General features: G+C 43.4%; 1 protein-coding gene across 2 annotated transcripts in view; it reads left to right on the top strand.

The window, feature by feature from the left end:
* The window catches only part of AGAP2 (ArfGAP with GTPase domain, ankyrin repeat and PH domain 2), a 362,929-nt gene that overhangs the window by 308,115 nt on the left and 36,670 nt on the right, over window positions 1-18,144 (top strand). For both annotated transcript variants that reach the window (XM_044284829.1, XM_044284830.1), the window contains exons 7-10: window positions 506-612; window positions 804-956; window positions 3,112-3,198; window positions 15,134-15,238. In XM_044284829.1, the coding sequence (XP_044140764.1) occupies window positions 506-612; window positions 804-956; window positions 3,112-3,198; window positions 15,134-15,238 (452 nt within the window). The remainder of the gene's footprint in view (window positions 1-505; window positions 613-803; window positions 957-3,111; window positions 3,199-15,133; window positions 15,239-18,144) is intronic.

The following is an 18,144-nucleotide window of genomic DNA, read 5'->3' as shown; positions in this document are numbered from 1 at the left end:
CAGCAGCAGTACGGTATGAAGCATTATGGACAAGGCAGGAGATGTGGGGTTTTGTATGGGAAGTAGTAGCATCAGCAGTACAGTATGTAGACTATTTCATCCCATGGAGTCCAGTAAATTATGTACATATATACGTTTTTTTTTTTTTGGCAAGCAGCCTATGGATGACAGATGCAACTGTACGGCATCCGTCACAGGCTTTCATGTATATGTCATGAGCCTTATATGCAATGAGCTGATATCTAACAGTGGCATCCATCACCCATAGGCTATAATGGCATCATTTTAATGGATAAGTCATAAAAAGTGATTGAAAAGCTCATGACATATGTTAAAGGGATGCAATTATATGTAGCCTATGGGTGACATATGCCAATGTAAGGCACCTGTTATCCGTTTAACATATACTGTATGTCTGGAGCTTTTCCGGACCAAAACCACAATGTAAACATAGCTTAATGTTAACTATATTGTCTTATATTTTTATTTCCTTGTTCCTTTTCAGTTGCCCAGAAGGTACTAGCTCTAAAGCGGCAACAACAGCTACTATCATGCAAATCATTACCCAGTTCACCAAGTCACTCTGGAGGCTCCCTTCCATTATCAGTACAGGTAAAGAAGGAAATATATGCTGTCCTCTTTGATGAGAATATTCAAATGATTTCAGATCTCTTGAAATAGTGTGTTGAATTCTTCCAGCTGCTAACTAGACATGTCAAGCCCTGGACTTTGTGAGCTCTGAAAATAGAAGGCCAAGCTCTTGTCAGTGTATATGACATAAAACATATTTGCTTTGTTTGTAGACCAGTAATGGTGGACCGGGCAATGACTACTCATCCTCCTTACCTTCTACTCCGAATATCAGCCACAGAGAGCTTCGTAGTGAAGTGTCAATTGGAATCAGCACCCCGGGGTCTCTCCACCGTGGAGCGAAACGTCGCACAAGCCTTTTCCCAGTAAGTGACACTAAAAACAGCTCAGACTATTCCTACCTCTCTTTCCTATAGGCTATGTAACCTGCTTTACTATAATCCCAGCAAAAATCAAGGGGTAAAGACTAATGACACCTCATCTGTTACAGGGGATCAGGAGTGGCACCTATGACCCAGGATAGAAGTGGGATAGTGTGAATCAATAGCCTTATTTTACCTTTGCTGTGGTGTCCTCACTGCTCTGTTACTCCCATGCAATTACATTTTTATTCCACTTGTCTGTGCAGTCACCAATATCCAGGAGCAGGATCCAGCCAGTTAACCCTGGGTCAGTAGATTCAGTTGTTGGAGTCAGACAGAGGGGTATAATTATATTCAGGGGTACAGTGCAGTATATGGTATAAATATATTTAAGGAGCATAGTGAAGAGCCAAAAATATCTGAGGCAAACTCAACAGAGATGAGTCATCTCCAGGAGAAGTTATCATGAAGGTCTGGGGCAGATGGAGAAGAAAAAAGAAGGCACTATCTACAATCAGAGGAGATGTCACCTGTAAGTCGGTAGATAGAAATGTTTTCTTCTGACTTCAGATTTATTTGTGCATAAGGAATAAAGTAAATAATTACTATATTGCAATAACTAGCCAACATCAGAATGCTAAAAGTTGTGTTTTAACATGCTGCAGTCTGGATTGGTACTGCTCATAAAATCTCAAATCTTACACAGAAAACAATAAATCTAAACACCTCAATACATACAAAATGAAGTGCAGTGCTGGTGTTAATGGGTAACAGAGATCGGTGGGGTAAAGGACTATAGTACTCACACTAATGTGCTGTAGACTGAGGCACTGACGTAGGACAGAGTGTGTCCTGAAAAGCAGGAACCCCCAAATATACCCCTCTGGGCTTTGATTCCTAAATAAAAGGAAGAGGTGCCATCCACCAATTTCAGGATATGAAACTGATCTGCCAGGTTCTGTTCCATCGAAGTGCCCAGAGAGGTGGATATTCACTGTGAAGTGTTCTCTGCAGTGCCTGGCAGAATAAAACTTAAATGGGTTTTCCGAGTGTTTTATACTGATGACCTATCCTCAGGATTGGCCATCAGTATCTGATCGGTGGGAATCCGACTCCCAGTTGTTTGAAGAGGCCGCAGCGCTTCGGTGAGCCCTGTGGCCTCTTCCTAGGACAGTGCCGTCACATTCATCAGTCACATGATGTAGGCGCAGCTCAGTCCCATTCAAGTGAATGGGGCTGAACTGCCATACTAAAAACCGCTTCTAGCCGATGGACGAAGCTGTGCAGGGTAAGCTGTGTGCAGTCTTCTCAAACAGCTGATCGGCGGGGTACCAGGAGTCTAAAACATCGGTCTTATTAAATGACCCCCTAAGTCTGTGGAGGCAAAATAATTGTCAAAAGATATAAAAAATATTCTTATAAATGCAACGTAGCAGCATTATGATCTTTGCTTCTCTGAAACATGAAATGGGAAATGCTCATATTTTTAACTACAACCAGTTTTTTAAAGGCTATTGCTGTCTGGTCTGTCCAGGAGCATATGAATAATGTGTCTCCTGATAGGTAAGGGTTCAGCTCTACTGCTCTAGTGGGAATATTGAATATACTGTGCAAGGTGATTGAAAAGTAGCCTTGTCATATCAATCACTGCTGAACTAAAAACTAGTCCTAAAGCCTCCTGGAAACCATGGATCTGAAAAATACGGATCCAATGTGTGCCGTCCATATCCGGTGTGTGCCGTCCACATCTTTTTTTTTTTTTACTTCAAGAGGTCTGTGGTCTGCATTTTGCAGCCATATTCTATCTTGTTGTGGCACAGACATACCAATACAGAAAGCACATGGATGATCTGTGTGCTTACAGCATCCGTATGCCCGTTCCACAAGGGAATAGAACATTTCCTATACTTGGACGCAAAATGCAGACCACAGACCCAATGAAGTCAATGGGCCTGCAAAAAATGCTGATGCAACACGCACAGCATCCGTATTTTGCGTATCCATAATTCGTGGACCGCAAAGTACATACGGTTGTGGGCATGTAGCCTTAATAAATGGACTCCAGTGCAATCCTGAGCACTGATACTTTGCTGTCTATCCTTGTTTGTCATGTTGGGCCAAGGAAAAGAATAACAGTTGAATATCCTGTTTATTTCAGAACCGAAGAGGAAGTGACATGGAGAAGAGAAGCTTTGACAGTCGAGGTGAAGTCAGTGGAATTGGTCGAGCTTTGCCAATTAAGCAGGTACCTAGTTTGGAGTATCTGTGTGTTACCTATCTTACTTCTCTATCTTTTGAACCCTATGGCCTTTATTGCTTATTCTCTAGTTCTGTCTATAGTCTTATGCTAAAAAATTGTAGTGTGTTGCATGATGTAATCTCAGATAAATCCATTTTTGGGTTTTGATGCCATAGCAAGGTGGATCACTGAAAAACATAAACACATGATTTGCTAACCCGCCTAAGACTTTAGAACACAAAAAACACTGTACTAATGATATGCACCTACAGACACGACATGTTCTAGCCAACCAGGGGAAGACTGGGAACCTAAAGTGGCCCTGAAAAAAAACCTAAAGTGGCCCAATGTTGTAATCAGGTCCAAATTATCAGATGTCGGGGCAACACAAGTTGGCTGGATCAGCAATACCATAGCAGAAAATACCATCCCAGCAGAATCTTATACCACAGTGCAGTACCATATACTGCCCTAAAATCTGTCCCTCTGTTGTGGCCATCAATAGATGCCATTTTCTGTCCTCCTTCTCCAGTTGTCTCTGATTAAAATATGGAGCAGGGAGCTTAGGAGGTGAGATGTGGGCCAGAGCAGATGAATTCAGGTGGGCATCAGAGGTTGCTGGCTGGGTACATGAATACCTGATTCTCACAGCATTAATTACTGCTGAGAGCTTACTATGTACCCTGCCAGCAGCAGAGAGAAGGTCATGGGTGGCCCCCTGGGCATCAGCCCACCAGGAAATTTTCCTGTAAGGTCTATAGCCAATCTTCCCATGTAACCAACATTATTGGAAACCATCTTCTCTAGCCTAGTTTAGCTGTTGTTGCCCAGTGGATGGTACGTCATGCAACTTTCCATGGCCGCCATTAAAATGAATGGACATCCATGTAATGTATGGACAGGCCAGATCTGCCAGAGAGAGAGCTGCTTCTCTTATGAATTGGTTGTCGATTCTATAGAGTTCAGGTCAAGAACTCTCATCTGACATCTAGGATGAAACAAAATCTTCAATATTCTGGGAGCCCTCTATTTGCTTCTAGCTACTTGTGAGTTTTAGTTTTCATATTTGTTAGGCTCATAAGACAATATGGCTATGGTTTTCTGTATTGATCAACTTCACCTGATATCTGCCAGACAGCTTCAACGCCACTGATGAGGCATGTATAAAGAATACAGCTGAGGCTTACTTCTAGGCTAAGTCCTTGTAATTAGGCACAAATGGTAGGAAAAAACATAATTTTTTGCCAGGGTTCAACAGAAGATTGAATACAAAAAGACAGTGAATATAAAAATGAGACATTGGCCCGGACACCTTAGATTTACACTTTCGCATTTGAGGATGTTTCCCACACAGCAGGTGTAGTTGAGAAACGGCTAAGGCATTGGTAATAATCAGACAGTAGCAATCAAACACAAACAGCCTTTCCTGCAGATATTTAAAGGCACAATGGCTAGAGTTCACTCCACAAGTAAAGGGCACAGTTCTTATAATACAACATTAAGGTTACAGAAGATGCTGATGGCAGCTTTCCACAGATACGTCTCTTAGACTAGTGGACTGCTGTGTCTGCTGAATTCATACAAGTTCAGTCGGGTCCAGCTACTTTCGCCCAGTGCTGCGACCTCTCTGCACTTCTCTCTCTCTTGGCTTGTTGGCTTTTGCACTTCTCTTCCTGGATGATACTTTACCTGACCCCTATCTCTGAGGCCTACTTATCACTCCTTCAGCCGATTCACACTCCTGGACTGAGGGGTTGATGCCACAAACAGGCACAACTAGAGTGTCACTTGTCAGACATCACTCACTAGTCGGTGGAAGACAACTCCTTATATGAGTTCTCCTAGTGCATTTCCACCTCCTAGTCACATCACTGCGAGTCTTTAGCTGCTAGGAGACCCCCTTTTATTAGCCACCCACTATACTCCATTACATGTGGAAAACCTCTATCGTATGCAAGTTAGCAGTTTTTCCAAAAAGAAAGCTATATCTCTAATGTCACTAGATATATGGTGGCTATCCTCTAAATCAATGTTCCACCTTTTAAACAGGCCTTGGGACATAAGTTAGGATTATAGCTAAGCCAGTACCTCATCTACAGTAGAACAGAATATTGGATTCACTGGCCCATGTTCACCACACCTCATGGGAACCGATGTGCTGACTACATATTACGTTCTGCCGTACTTCATCTACAGACAGCTTTTTCAGGGTGATTGCCTTTCATCAGTGCAAACCTGAGAGAACATGGCCTATAAGAATACTTATGCCTACTAGGCACTCTCCACAAGGTGAAATAGTACCCTCTTGGATCCTGACAAAGGCCTAAAATGCTTAATAGGTAGAAAAGCTACCTTATATCTGGTGGCATTAGAGGCTCAGATTTCTTTTCTTTTATTTTTTTGGGAAAGAGAGCTGTCACATACCGGGTGCCCAAGGCAGACCTCCGGGACATCAGGCAAACAGGACACAGGCACATAACAGACCAGGGACTAACAAAGAACATTATTAAACATGTAATAAAAGAACATGACAGTACAAATATGCAGGTTAGGCAATAGTGGTAGAACCAGAGAACAAAGTGCACCGGCAGACCAGAGGCAAAACCTAGAGGGTGAAGCGCCAGTGAGCCCCATTCTTCACAGAGCCCCTGGTGGTGGGGATGAACTAGGCCAAGGGCTCACTGGTCGCACCTCCAGGAAGGTCCCGGTACACTTGGCTGCTACCAGCAAAGAACCACAGAAAACAAGACTGGAACCCAAACAAACACACTACATGGAACAGACAAGATAAACGGGAACCAGCACAGAAGCAAATGCCTGGACGCCAAGTGGAATGGAAGCATGACGGTCTGAGGCAGAGCTGCACACAGGCTATAGATCCTCCCTGCGGAGAACCCAGGAGACCTCTCGCAAAGGCAGAACATACACAGGACAGGAACAGTAAGGCACTGCAGGCAAGACATGGAACAGACTGAATAAGAAGCAGTAAGGCACTGCATGAAAGACATAGAACAGACTGGAACCGAAGCAGAAGGCACTGCCAAGCTATCAGATGCAGTTAAAGCACTGCCAGGCTAAACATGGAACAGAGAAGATTCAGACACAGAACAGGTACAGAAGATCAGGCAAGGCATGGACAAGCATATAACATCAACAATATCAAAAGCTTTACCAGGCGACACCACACAGAAGGGCAGATGGCAAGACCCCAGCAAGGGGCTACACCCAGAAAGGCACAGGAAAAGACTGACCACAAGCCCCACAGCTCACAGGTAGAAATAGATGCGATATTGAGGGCACTTGATAAACCATGCCCAGGAACAGATCAGAGAATGTTAATTCCACCAGAACCAGGAGTACCAAAAGCAAAAGACATGCAATCACAAGTGTCAGTTCACACCAGTCACAGAATGCTGCAGCCAGCACGCCCAAACGACAACCAGCATACACAGGATAAACTGTAGCCAGTACGAGGTACAGGCAGCCAGCCTACACAGCAACAAGGAGTGACATAACTGCACAGTGATACAAACAGAAATGCATCCAAGCTCAGACCCTGTTCACACACGAGGACACAGCCAGAGTGCATAGCAGAACCAGCATACATGGCAACACCCACAGCCAGTACACAAAGCGCATGCAGCCAGCCTGCACGGCATCGGTGACAGGAACCACAGAGATGCAGACACAGGGAATGCACACATTCACAGGCAACAGTTCACACAGGCCAACGCAGCCCTAAGCAACCAGCATACACAGGAGTCAGCCTGCAGCCGGAACGCGAGAGGACATGCAGCCAGCCTACATGGCCACAACTGTCACAGTGAACCGCATCGTGACAAGAGCTCATTTACATACCTCTTTCCCAGAGGCTCATTGACTTGCAGGAGACATCGCATGGAGGTGATTTGCCTGGTCATATGACCCTCCATCAGCAGCCATCTTATGGACACGACCTCTAATAATTGCCTAACAAGTGGGCATAGCTTATGAAATATAACAAATGGCACAGAATATCAACAAAGGCTATCTTACATACACATGTAGCAAGAAAGTAGCAAGAAAGTGGCCAACCCCTTTAAAGGTACATGGGCATAATAATAAAACACAGGTTTAATACACGAACGGAATAATATCAAATCAAACTTTATTCCTAAGGCAAGGGCTGCACGGCGACACTGAACGCGCAACACCTGTCGCGGCCAGGATCGCATAGAAATGAATGGGATCGCCTCAGCAGTCGCAAGAAATCCAACAAGGCTGGATTTCTTGCGACTGCTGTGGCGATCCTATTCATGTCTATGGGATCACCGCGTCTCAGTGATCCTGGCCGCGACCAGTGTCGCCGTGTAGCACATGCCTAATAGGCCTCATTCACATGAGCATATTACAATCCACCCGTAGTCTGGATCCGAAATACGCCCTGATTTCGGATGCTATACCATCAAGATTGTCATCAATATTGCTTCTGTAATTCATCCGGGTTTACATGCATATTCCTTCCTTTCTGCATAGACTATGAAGGGCAGATTTGGAAGCAAAATACACCCAAAACTAGGACATGCTGCAGATTTCAAATTCTGACGGAAATCCTTTGTGAATAGCCCTATTCACTAACATTAGCAGCAGATTCTCGTACACAAAATTTGCCCCATATACAGACTGCAAATACTCTTGTGCGAAAGGAGCCTAAAGGAATGTGTGCACAATTGACTCAAATATATCCAATGTCTATCCTCCGTAGGGACAAAAGACACATTGAATACATAACATTACACAATGTAAATTCACTGACCGCAATAACACTGCTGGTAGGGAGGGTGGTGTCACTGCCTCCCAACACGCCACTGGTATGGCAGCACTACTTGTAGGTATACATTATCACAGGTTTTGTGGATGTTAGGACTACTATATATATATATATATATATATATATATATATATATATATATATATTAATATATAGATATATAGATATATATAAAGAAATAAAAAAGCAATGGCAGCACCGTCCTCAATACAAGCTGGTGGGTGCAGCAGGCCCAATGTGGATCACTCCAAAAATACAAAAATGGAAAAATGGGCAGCACTCCAAAGAGTAAAATGTAAGAAAGCTTTATTTACCCCAGTGGGAAATGCGCGACGTTTCGGCTCCGAATCAGAACCTTTCTCCGAGAAAGGTTCTGATTCGGAGCCGAAACGTCGCGCATTTCCCACTGGGGTAAATAACGTTTTCTTACATTTTACTCTTTGGAGTGCTGTCCATTTTTCCATTTTAGATATATATATATATATATATATATATAGATATAGATATATAGATAGAGAGAGAGAGAGAGAGAAGGGCAGCACTCCAAAAAATAATAATGGAATAACTTTTATTCACCCATGTGGTACAGCGGCATTTCATCTCAACAATAGAGCCTTTCTCAAGCAAAATTCAAGGACAAAGTGCTCATTTTATATATCATAGTCAATCACATACATGATTATTAATTAATTAATTATTCAATAAATAAAAAGAAAATTCATACACCGTGAAATGAAATTTATACAGTGAAATAAAAACACTGGACATAATAGAAGCAAACGTGACTTGCAGATCCTTATAAAAAAGTGAAAATAGCCAGAATGCCTAATAGTATAAAAAAGAGCAATATTTCATATAATTGAAGATTAAAACTAATTCATAACATATGTAAATAGAAAGTGACATGTGCAATAATCACGATATGTTAAATTGAGGCGGGGGAGGATTAGAGATACACCAACCATATGTACAGTGACTCAGTGCACATACCGTGACAAACTCGGCGTGTGAAGAGCACCACTGCGCATGCCCGGGATCCGCTCTTGGTTGCCATGGCGCCGCTACATGATGCGGCTATCGGAGCATGCGCACAAGCGTTCCGAAGTTACGGTGGCCATATTGGAAAATGCAAACTGCAAAAGTATTCTGGCGCAAGCGCAATATGATTAGCGGTAGCACGCTATGCCATTTTAATCGCTGGTTGAATAAACTAACACCTGTACAGATACATAGACTCATAGAGTCCAAATAAGGGTCTATGGCGAAAGGGATCCAGAGGGACACGGGAGTGTATACCATCTGGGACACGCACCCCTCCCAAACTGAGGAACAGACCATACAGATGTTCCCATATTCATGGGGCAACTGCCATGGGGCCACCTCATGAATCTACCACGCCCAAAAATAGCCCGCGAGGGGTCTCCTCTGTGTATTGTAAAGAAAACAGGTGATAAAAGAAATATTATAACATATATTAATAGCACAACCCGGGAACTGCAGCAGATCATATAGCAAATAGTTTGCACTGTAGTAGCAAAAATATCTGGCAAGTGCATTCATAATTCATATTCCTCATCCTCTCATCAATCTTCAACATATCATCTATAAAAGAGAAAGAAAAAAAAGATAAGATCTCCATGAATATTATAAATATTCGTCCTAAATAAACCACCCACTACACAGGAGTAAAGGGCAAACAAACCACTCACGATAAATTCCCAATTTTATAGTCAACATTTTCTTTAATATATATATATATATTATATTATATAGTCCATACACATAGAGAATTCTTAATTTAAGGAGTTAACATATGCCCGCTGTGCAGGGATTAATGTCCCTTCCTGGTACATGCTAATATGTTACCATTTGATTAGCTAATGTACTGGCACAATTCAACAGCGAATGACAAACACCCACACAGCCTCTCTGAAGCGAACACCTTAATTGTTACAGTTTTCTTCTGCAAAGAATGTTAAATGGAAAGAGAACGCTAGGACGCAGCAGAAAGCTATACATTATTCTTCTATCGAGCGGCTACCCGCTGCTTCTTGTGGGAAGAGCTACCGCGAGGAAAACCCACACATTCCAATTGAATCCTTCCACAAAGAGAGTGGCAAGTCATTGTGGCTGAGGTAGCAATGTGCGGTTAGGCGAGCTGTAGAAAGAAGCAGACTTGCTGGGTTGTTGTGTGGGCAAGAGATTTTGTTTTGTGTCACAGAAGGGACAGGATGCATTGGAAATGTGTTCACGTTTGAAAACGCAGAGGTTAATTGGAACATCACAACCTGTAGGCTGAGCTTCTATTATTTATGGTGTTCCATAATCTTCAAAGAAAATATTACTATATTTAATAGGGGCTAAAGCACCACATCCTTTATTCATTTTTTATACTCTGCGTTTCAAACCACGTTTTTTTAAGAGTTGTATTTATTTAGTGTAATTCAGCTGACATCCTAATGGTAACTTCTTTATATGAAAATGTATGTAGGTCTCATGCACATGGATGGTTTTATCATGAGACAGGCAGAGATTTGTAGCATGCTGTAAAAGGAAGCAATGCTGGTAGGGGAGCAAATACAGGATGCACACAGGGTACTTGGCAGATTGCAGGTAAGGCTATGGTCATTTTTGCAGCTTGCAACTATTATGGCAGTAGATGTGGAACTGCTGTGTCAACCTACAGATTTGACCTAGGGCTACTCCTAAGGGCATTATCCTGGCAGTCCTCTGCATTTTGTCCTTTAACTCTTGTACACAGATCTGGAATTCACTGCAGGTGAACCGCCAGACCGCTACCTCTTGGAATAATCTCCGTATGATTGACAACTGACCCATGGGAGCAGGGGTGCACTGGAACTTAAAGTGGCCCTGGAAAAAAAAACTAAATGACCCCAATGTTGTAGGTGGGTCCAAATTGAAAGAAGGTCATTAATACCACAGAGCAGTACAGAATGCCTCCCCAGAAGCTGTACCTCTGTGGTGGTCATCAATAGCTGCCACATTCTGTTCTCCTCCTCTAATTGTCTTTAATATGGATATGAAGCAAGGGGTTTAGGAGATGAGATATGGGCCACAACACCAAAGCAGCCCAAACTTCAGTATGCTGCTTGGACTTCATCTAATAATGATCCTCAGTAGTATTACCCAGCCAGCAGCAGTGAGAAGGGCTTGAGTGGCCCTACGGGCATCGGCCCACCAACATAATTCCCTATAGGGTCTATGGCCAGCCCTCCCCTGCACAGGAGTCAAGAGGAACCGGTGCAAAGTACTGAGGGATCAGGAACCCATAGTCAGGAACAGGCAGAGGTAATGACAGATGTAAAAGTGTCAGGAGCTTGCAAGCTAGGAACCTATTGCTCAGGCACCCTCACATAGGGGAAGGTATCTAAAGTACCCAAATTTGACAAGCCACTGGCTCGTATTAATTAGGGTGTGTGCTGGCCCCATAAGAAGGGAGGGGGGGCATGCATGTGCTCTTTGGGAATAAGAGAGTAGTCTTACTGGCAAGAACCAGGCTGTGGGCCCTGCTGGGGAGAACATTCAGGTGACTCTGGTGGCCAGAACTCCCATTAGGGAACAGAGGAAGGGCAGCAGGTCCGTGCCACTAGAGCAGAAGCCGTAGATAAGCAGAGCGGTGCCCGTGGCCATCCAGGAGAGCAGGGTGGCGGCAGGCATGGACCACAGATTTAACAGTACCTTTGAGCGCTTCCTATTAAAGTAATGGGCCCCACAGAACATGATGTCTATGTATTCTGCGTGGTGCCAGGGATATCTGTGGTTCGACAGGTTCACCATGGAGTCGTAGTATTACATAAAAATGACAATGGATCCCAAGATAATGGATAAAATTTCCTTCCCTGCTCATCAATCTGTTCCCATTCTACAGCCAAGTGTTCCTCCACTGCCTCTGCATCTGTCTGGTAGCCTATAGACAGTAGAAGTCTAGAGGGAGTGGAATAACACATGAATGCAGAATCAGTCAAAGTTTGTGTGTGACCATGAAGACACATAAATCTCCATAGGAGCTGTATACATAAAAGAGTAATATATTTTTAATCAAGACTATTTGTTGTATCTTTTTCAATTAAAAGACACCTAGGATATTACAAACCGGATTCCAAAAAAGTTGGGACACTAAACAAATTGTGAATAAAAACTGAATGCAATGATGTGGAGATGGCAAATGTCAATATTTTATTTGTAATAGAACGTAGAACGTTTAATCCGAGTAAATGTATCATTTTAAAAGGAAAAATACGTTGATTCAAATTTTCACGGTGTCAAAAAATCCCAAAAAAGTTGGGACAAGTAGCAATAAGTAAATTTGAGCATAACGAAGAGCTGGAAGACCAATTAACACTAATTAGGTCAATTGGCAACATGATTGGGTATAAAAAGAGCTTCTCAGAGTGGCAGTGTCTCTCAGAAGCCAAGATGGGTAGAGGATCACCAAGTCCCACAATGTTGCGCAGAATGATAGTGGAGCAATATCAGAAAGGTGTTACCCAGCGAAAAATTGCAAAGACTTTGCATCTATCATCATCAACTGTGCATAGCATCATCCGAAGATTCAGAGAATCTGGAACAATCTCTGTGCGTAAGGGTCAAGGCCGTAAAACCATGCTGGATGCCCATGATCTACGGGCCCTTAAACGACACTGCACCACAAACAGGAATGCTACTGTAAAGGAAATCACAGAATGGGCTCAGGAATACTTCCAGAAACCATTGTCAGTGAACACAATCCACCGTGCCATCCGCCGTTGCCAGCTGAAACTCTACAGTGCAAAGAAGAAGCCATTTCTAAGCAAGATCCACAAGCTCAGGTGTTTTCACTGGGCCAGGGATCATTTAACATGGAGTGTGGCAAAATGGAAGACTGTTCTGTGGTCAGACGAGTCACGATTCAAAGTTATTTTTGGAAATCTGGGACGCCATGTCATCCGGACCAAAGAGGACAAGGACAACCCAAGTTGTTATCAACGCTCAGTTCAGAAGCCTGCATCTCTGATGGTATGGGGTTGCATGAGTGCGTGTGGCATGGGCAGCTTGCATGTCTGGAAAGGCACCATCAATGCAGAAAAATATATTCAGGTTCTAGAACAACATATGCTCCCATCCAGACGTCATCTCTTTCAGGGAAGACCCTGCATTTTTCAACAAGATAATACCAGACCAGATTCTCCATCAATCACAACATCATGGCTGCGTAGGAGAAGGATCCGGGTACTGAAATGGCCAGTCTGCAGTCCAGATCTTTCATCTATAGAGAACATTTAGTGCATCATAAAGAGGAAGGTGCAACAAATAAGGCCCAAGACGATTGAACAGTTAGAGGCCTGTATTAGACAAGAGTGGGAGAGCATTCCTATTTCTAAACTTGAGAAACTGGTCTCCTCGGTCCCCAGACATCTGTTGAGTGTTGTAAGAAGAAGGGGAGATGCCACACAGTGGTGAAAATGGCCTTGTCCCAACTTTTTGGGGATTTGTTGACACCATGAAATTCAGATTCAACATATTTTTCCCTTAAAATGGTACATTTTCTCAGTTTAAACTTTTGTTCCGTGATTTATGTTCTATTCTGAATAATATTAGAAGTTGGCACCTCCACATCATTGCATTCAGTTTTTATTCACGATTTGTATAGTGTCCCAACTGTTTTGGAATCTGGTTTGTATATTTAAAAGGCTTATCCCATAAATGTAAAAAAAAAAAATATGTTTTACTCATGTATTTGCTTATTTGGATGACTTGCTTGCCTTTCTGTTGGTGGGCAGTAGCTTATCAAGCACATGTATCTCCCAGGATGCATAGCAATTAGTTCTAGTTAAGCTCTTTCTCCACTGCATTGAAAATAATTCCTCACATATAATCTTAGAGATACATATGGTACGTTATGCTCCACAATTTCCCTCTCCACTGTCTAGAGATAGCTAGAGGTAAAGCTATATACAGTATTTCTATGAACTTCTATGAAATGTCGGTGAATGAATAAAAAGGTTTCTCAGCTACTTTCCCTGCTTTACGATGAGATCACTATAACAGCATTGAGGGGAGGGAAGCAGAGAAGCTACTGGGCATGTCAGTCCACCCCTAATGCTGAAGAAGGTGGACCAGAAGAATAGACAGCAGAGGGCGCTACCAGAGAGGCAAATGTAAAAAACAGAAAAATATTTTTATTGCTTGTCTATTGCAATAATACTTCATATGAGATGTTCTTTTCATTGCACAATAATAATTTTCATGGGATAATCCCTTTAAAGGGAATCTTTCAACAGTTCACATAGACACAAATCTGAGCTTCACCTGATTAAAATTCATTTTTTCTTTTGTTGATCCGAAGCTCTGTTTGTGAATTACAATACTTATTTCTAATACCCTAATTAGGCCTTTGGTGCAATGAGGGCTTTACCATTGCTCTAGTTGCACCCAAGCTCCAATCATTTTTACCGTCAGCCCCACTGTCGATGCTTTGCCCCTGCCTGGTCCTGTGAATCAAAGGAGCTGAGCTTTGGTGCAACAACAGCAATGGTGACTCCCTCATTTCACCATATATATATTGTAGGGTTTCGCTCTGGTAGACAGGATTAGTGGACGCAGTATAGAGGCAACAACAAGTTCTTTGGATGAAACAGTTCAGTGTTTTATTCACACTTTAGGCAAGTGACAAAACAAGCAGTCATATTCAAACAAAAAGTCACCTTGTGGTGTTGGTGGTAATTCACACCATGCAGCAATTCTGCCTCAAAGAGTCCTTGCTGATAGCAGCACCAACCTGTTTTCACGCCAAACAGGTAGCAAGCCTTCATCCAGACACAAGGCTCTCAGATCCCAATACAGAGACATGGCTTCTGAGCCCAGCTGACTATTTAAGGACAGCCAGGTGCTGCCAAAACCTGGACCAGCATTAAAATCCGGTCCGGTATTGCTGGGAGGAAAATACTTGTTTTCCCAGAACCAACCCTCTCACTGTGTCACTATATATATATATATGTTGTACACAGTTCTCATACATGTACCTGTACATAATTCTGGCAGCTATGTATTAGGATTGTTCTATTATTAAAAAGTCAAATATTTTCTTTCTATATCCTCCCTATGTAGTGAATTTTATCTCATATTTTTCAGAGCTTCTTACTGAAACGTAGTGGCAATTCTTTGAACAAGGAGTGGAAGAAGAAGTATGTGACTCTGACCAGCAATGGCATGCTGCTCTACCATCCTAGCATTAATGTAAGTACTTAGCAGGTTATCCTCTCTCCACATTAGATTAGATCACACAAATGGAGGGCACTGAACCCCAAAATAAATAGAGCAGCTAGTCAAGCATGTGCCGTGCTGCTCCATTCAATCTGTATGTGACTGCCAGAGATAGCCAAGTACAACACTCAGCTTTCTCCGGCAGCCCCATAGAGAATGAATGGAGCAGCACAGCGCATGCTCGACCAGCCTTTGCATATGGGGCCCTCGTTCTTGTGATTTGTGGGGTTCCAGCAATTGGAGTCCCACCAATCAAATGGTTAGTTCCTTTTCAGAAGATAGGCAACAGCGTGTTATAACCAGAGTACCTCATTAATGACAATGCCATTACACCAGGTAAACATGTACAGGGGGCACAATGCTTCACAGTATACACATTGCATTACATTAGTGTACAAAAAATTATGTCCATTGAGACTGTTACTTTTAACCCATAGGTAAATGAGCAGGCCCAAGGTGCACAGAGTAGCTGGGCATGCTTCCAGGATAGGTCATCAATATAAGATTGGCAGGGGGCCGATCAGCTGCATGAAGAGGCCACAGTGCTTCATAAACGCTCAGGCCTCTTCCAATGTCATGTGACCTCACACTCATTGTTCACATGACCTAGTAAAAGCTCAGACCCATTCACTGTGCTGCAATACCAAGCACAGCCGCTATACAATGTGCAACTATGCTTGGTAAGCTGTGAGGAGGCAGAGGTGCACACAGGAGCACAGCGGCCTCCTCAAACAGGTGATCAGCAGGGCAATCGGGAGTTGGACCATTACCGATCTCATATTAATGATCTATACTGAGGATAGGTCATCAATTTGTAAACCCTGGAGAACCCCCTAGCCTACACACAGGGCTTCCTTCTTCACCCAGAGTGTCTTTATGCCTAAGGAATTTGGAAGCAGTGCCACCTACTGTCTGTTTTCAGAAATGCACCATAACTACTCAGAACAACAACTTCACCTTCATGCACTAAACCCAAGTTGCAGTAAATACAAAAATAAGCGACATCTCTACACAGTGGCCCACATCGACAAGAGAGTTTATGCCACCAAAATGTTGCAGATGATGTGCGACAATGTTGTGAGAAAATTTGCAGCTTTTCTAGTAATACTGTAATTTGTTTTTATGAAACAGTCACCATATTGTTAGTGTAGAAACAAAACAAGTAGTTCCCTTACGTCCTAACCAGCAGCACAAGTGGGGAGTTCTCCCCTGTGAAACTGGTAGGACAGGTGGAATGTTTATTGATTAAAATTGCTACCAAGACGATAAAACAATTAATCAACCCCCTATAAAGGGATGCCCGCCCTTAAACCAGTGCTTTTTTATCTGTCCTGTGGACTGAGGACAGGTTCAGGCGCTGCCTGTTACCTTTTTGATTAGTTTGCTGCCAAGTTCTTGGTCCTTGTGGACGTTTTTTCCTAGGTTCCGCCGGATTGCGGCCTCAGTTAGATGGTAGGGGGGCCTGTTGGCACCTCTATATCCCGGCGATATCCCCCTGGGCTCGGCCTGTACTTGGCCGCAGTCCCGGCTGCCCAGTGGCGTCTCTAGCTTTCAAAATTTGGGGGAGCACACTGGGGGCCAGGACAAAAGTAGGGGGGGCAGCTATAACAACGATACATTTACACAAGTACGCTTCGAAATGCTGCGATACCTAAAACCGCAACAGGGAAGAAAAGTCCAGCTGTCTGTGGATGACACTTTTATAGAGAGGGGGATCTGTGGATGACACTGCTATGGGGGGATCTGTGGATGCCACATACCGGGTATAGCATCTTATGCTATATGTGTCATCCACAGATCCACCCCATGACAGTGTCATCCCCATTTCCCCCTCCATAACAGTGTCATCCACAGATCCCCCTCCCCGCCTCTCACAGGAGTGTACATTTGACATTTCTAAACCGTAATCCATATCCTGCAGTAACTTTAACTTTAAATCAGGATTCAGCAGCCGCTCATCTCTACTAGTACCTTAACCTTACACCACTCGGCTAGCTTCGGTAACAGGGCCAGGCTACAGCCTACAGGTACTGCCTGTTAGTTGTTATCGAGCGAGCGCTCATTTCTGCAGGTCAGAGGATACGGATTACAGTTTAGAAGAAATGTACACTCCTGTGAGCGGTCCAGACCAGTGGCGGATCCAGAGCCTGGTCTCGGGAGAGGCACTTCCAGATTATTTTCTGTCCGCCGCCACAGAACAAGGGTGCTTATAGAACAGACTCCACAGTGTAGCGGTATACTGTATACTGTGTGGCACAGTGTAGCAGTATATTGTATATCGTGGGGCACAGTGTAGAGGTATACTGTATATTGTGTGGCACAGTGTAGAGGTATACTGTATATTGTGGGGCACAGTGTAGAGGTGTACTGTGTGGCACAGTGTAGAGGTATACTGTATATTGTGTGGCACAGTGTAGCTGTATACTGTGTGGCACAGTGTAGCGGTATACTGTATATCGTGGGGCACAGTGTAGAGGTATACTGTATATCGTGGGGCACAGTGTAGAGGTATACGGTATACTGTGTGGCACAGTGTAGAGGTATACTGTGTGGCACAGTGTAGAGGTATACTGTGTGGCACAGTGTAGAGGTATACTGTGTGGCACAGTGTAGAGGTATATTGTGTGGCACAGTGTAGAGGTATATTGTGTGGCACAGTGTAGAGGTATACTGTATATTGTGTGGCACAGTGTAGAGGTATACTGTATATTGTGTGGCACAGTGTAGAGGTATACTGTATATTGTGTGGCACAGTGTAGAGGTATACTGTATATTGTGGGGCACAGTGTAGGCTATATGTGTATAACATAAACATATTTCACATGAACACTTACAGTTACTTGGCTTGGCCCTTGGGGATCTCGGACGCCACTTCCACA

Source organism: Bufo gargarizans, chromosome 3 (genome assembly GCF_014858855.1).
Source record: "Bufo gargarizans isolate SCDJY-AF-19 chromosome 3, ASM1485885v1, whole genome shotgun sequence".
Taxonomy (NCBI): Eukaryota; Metazoa; Chordata; class Amphibia; order Anura; family Bufonidae; genus Bufo; species Bufo gargarizans.
The sequence above is the reverse complement of the archived record's forward strand: the minus strand, read 5'-3'. Positions and strand labels throughout refer to the sequence as shown.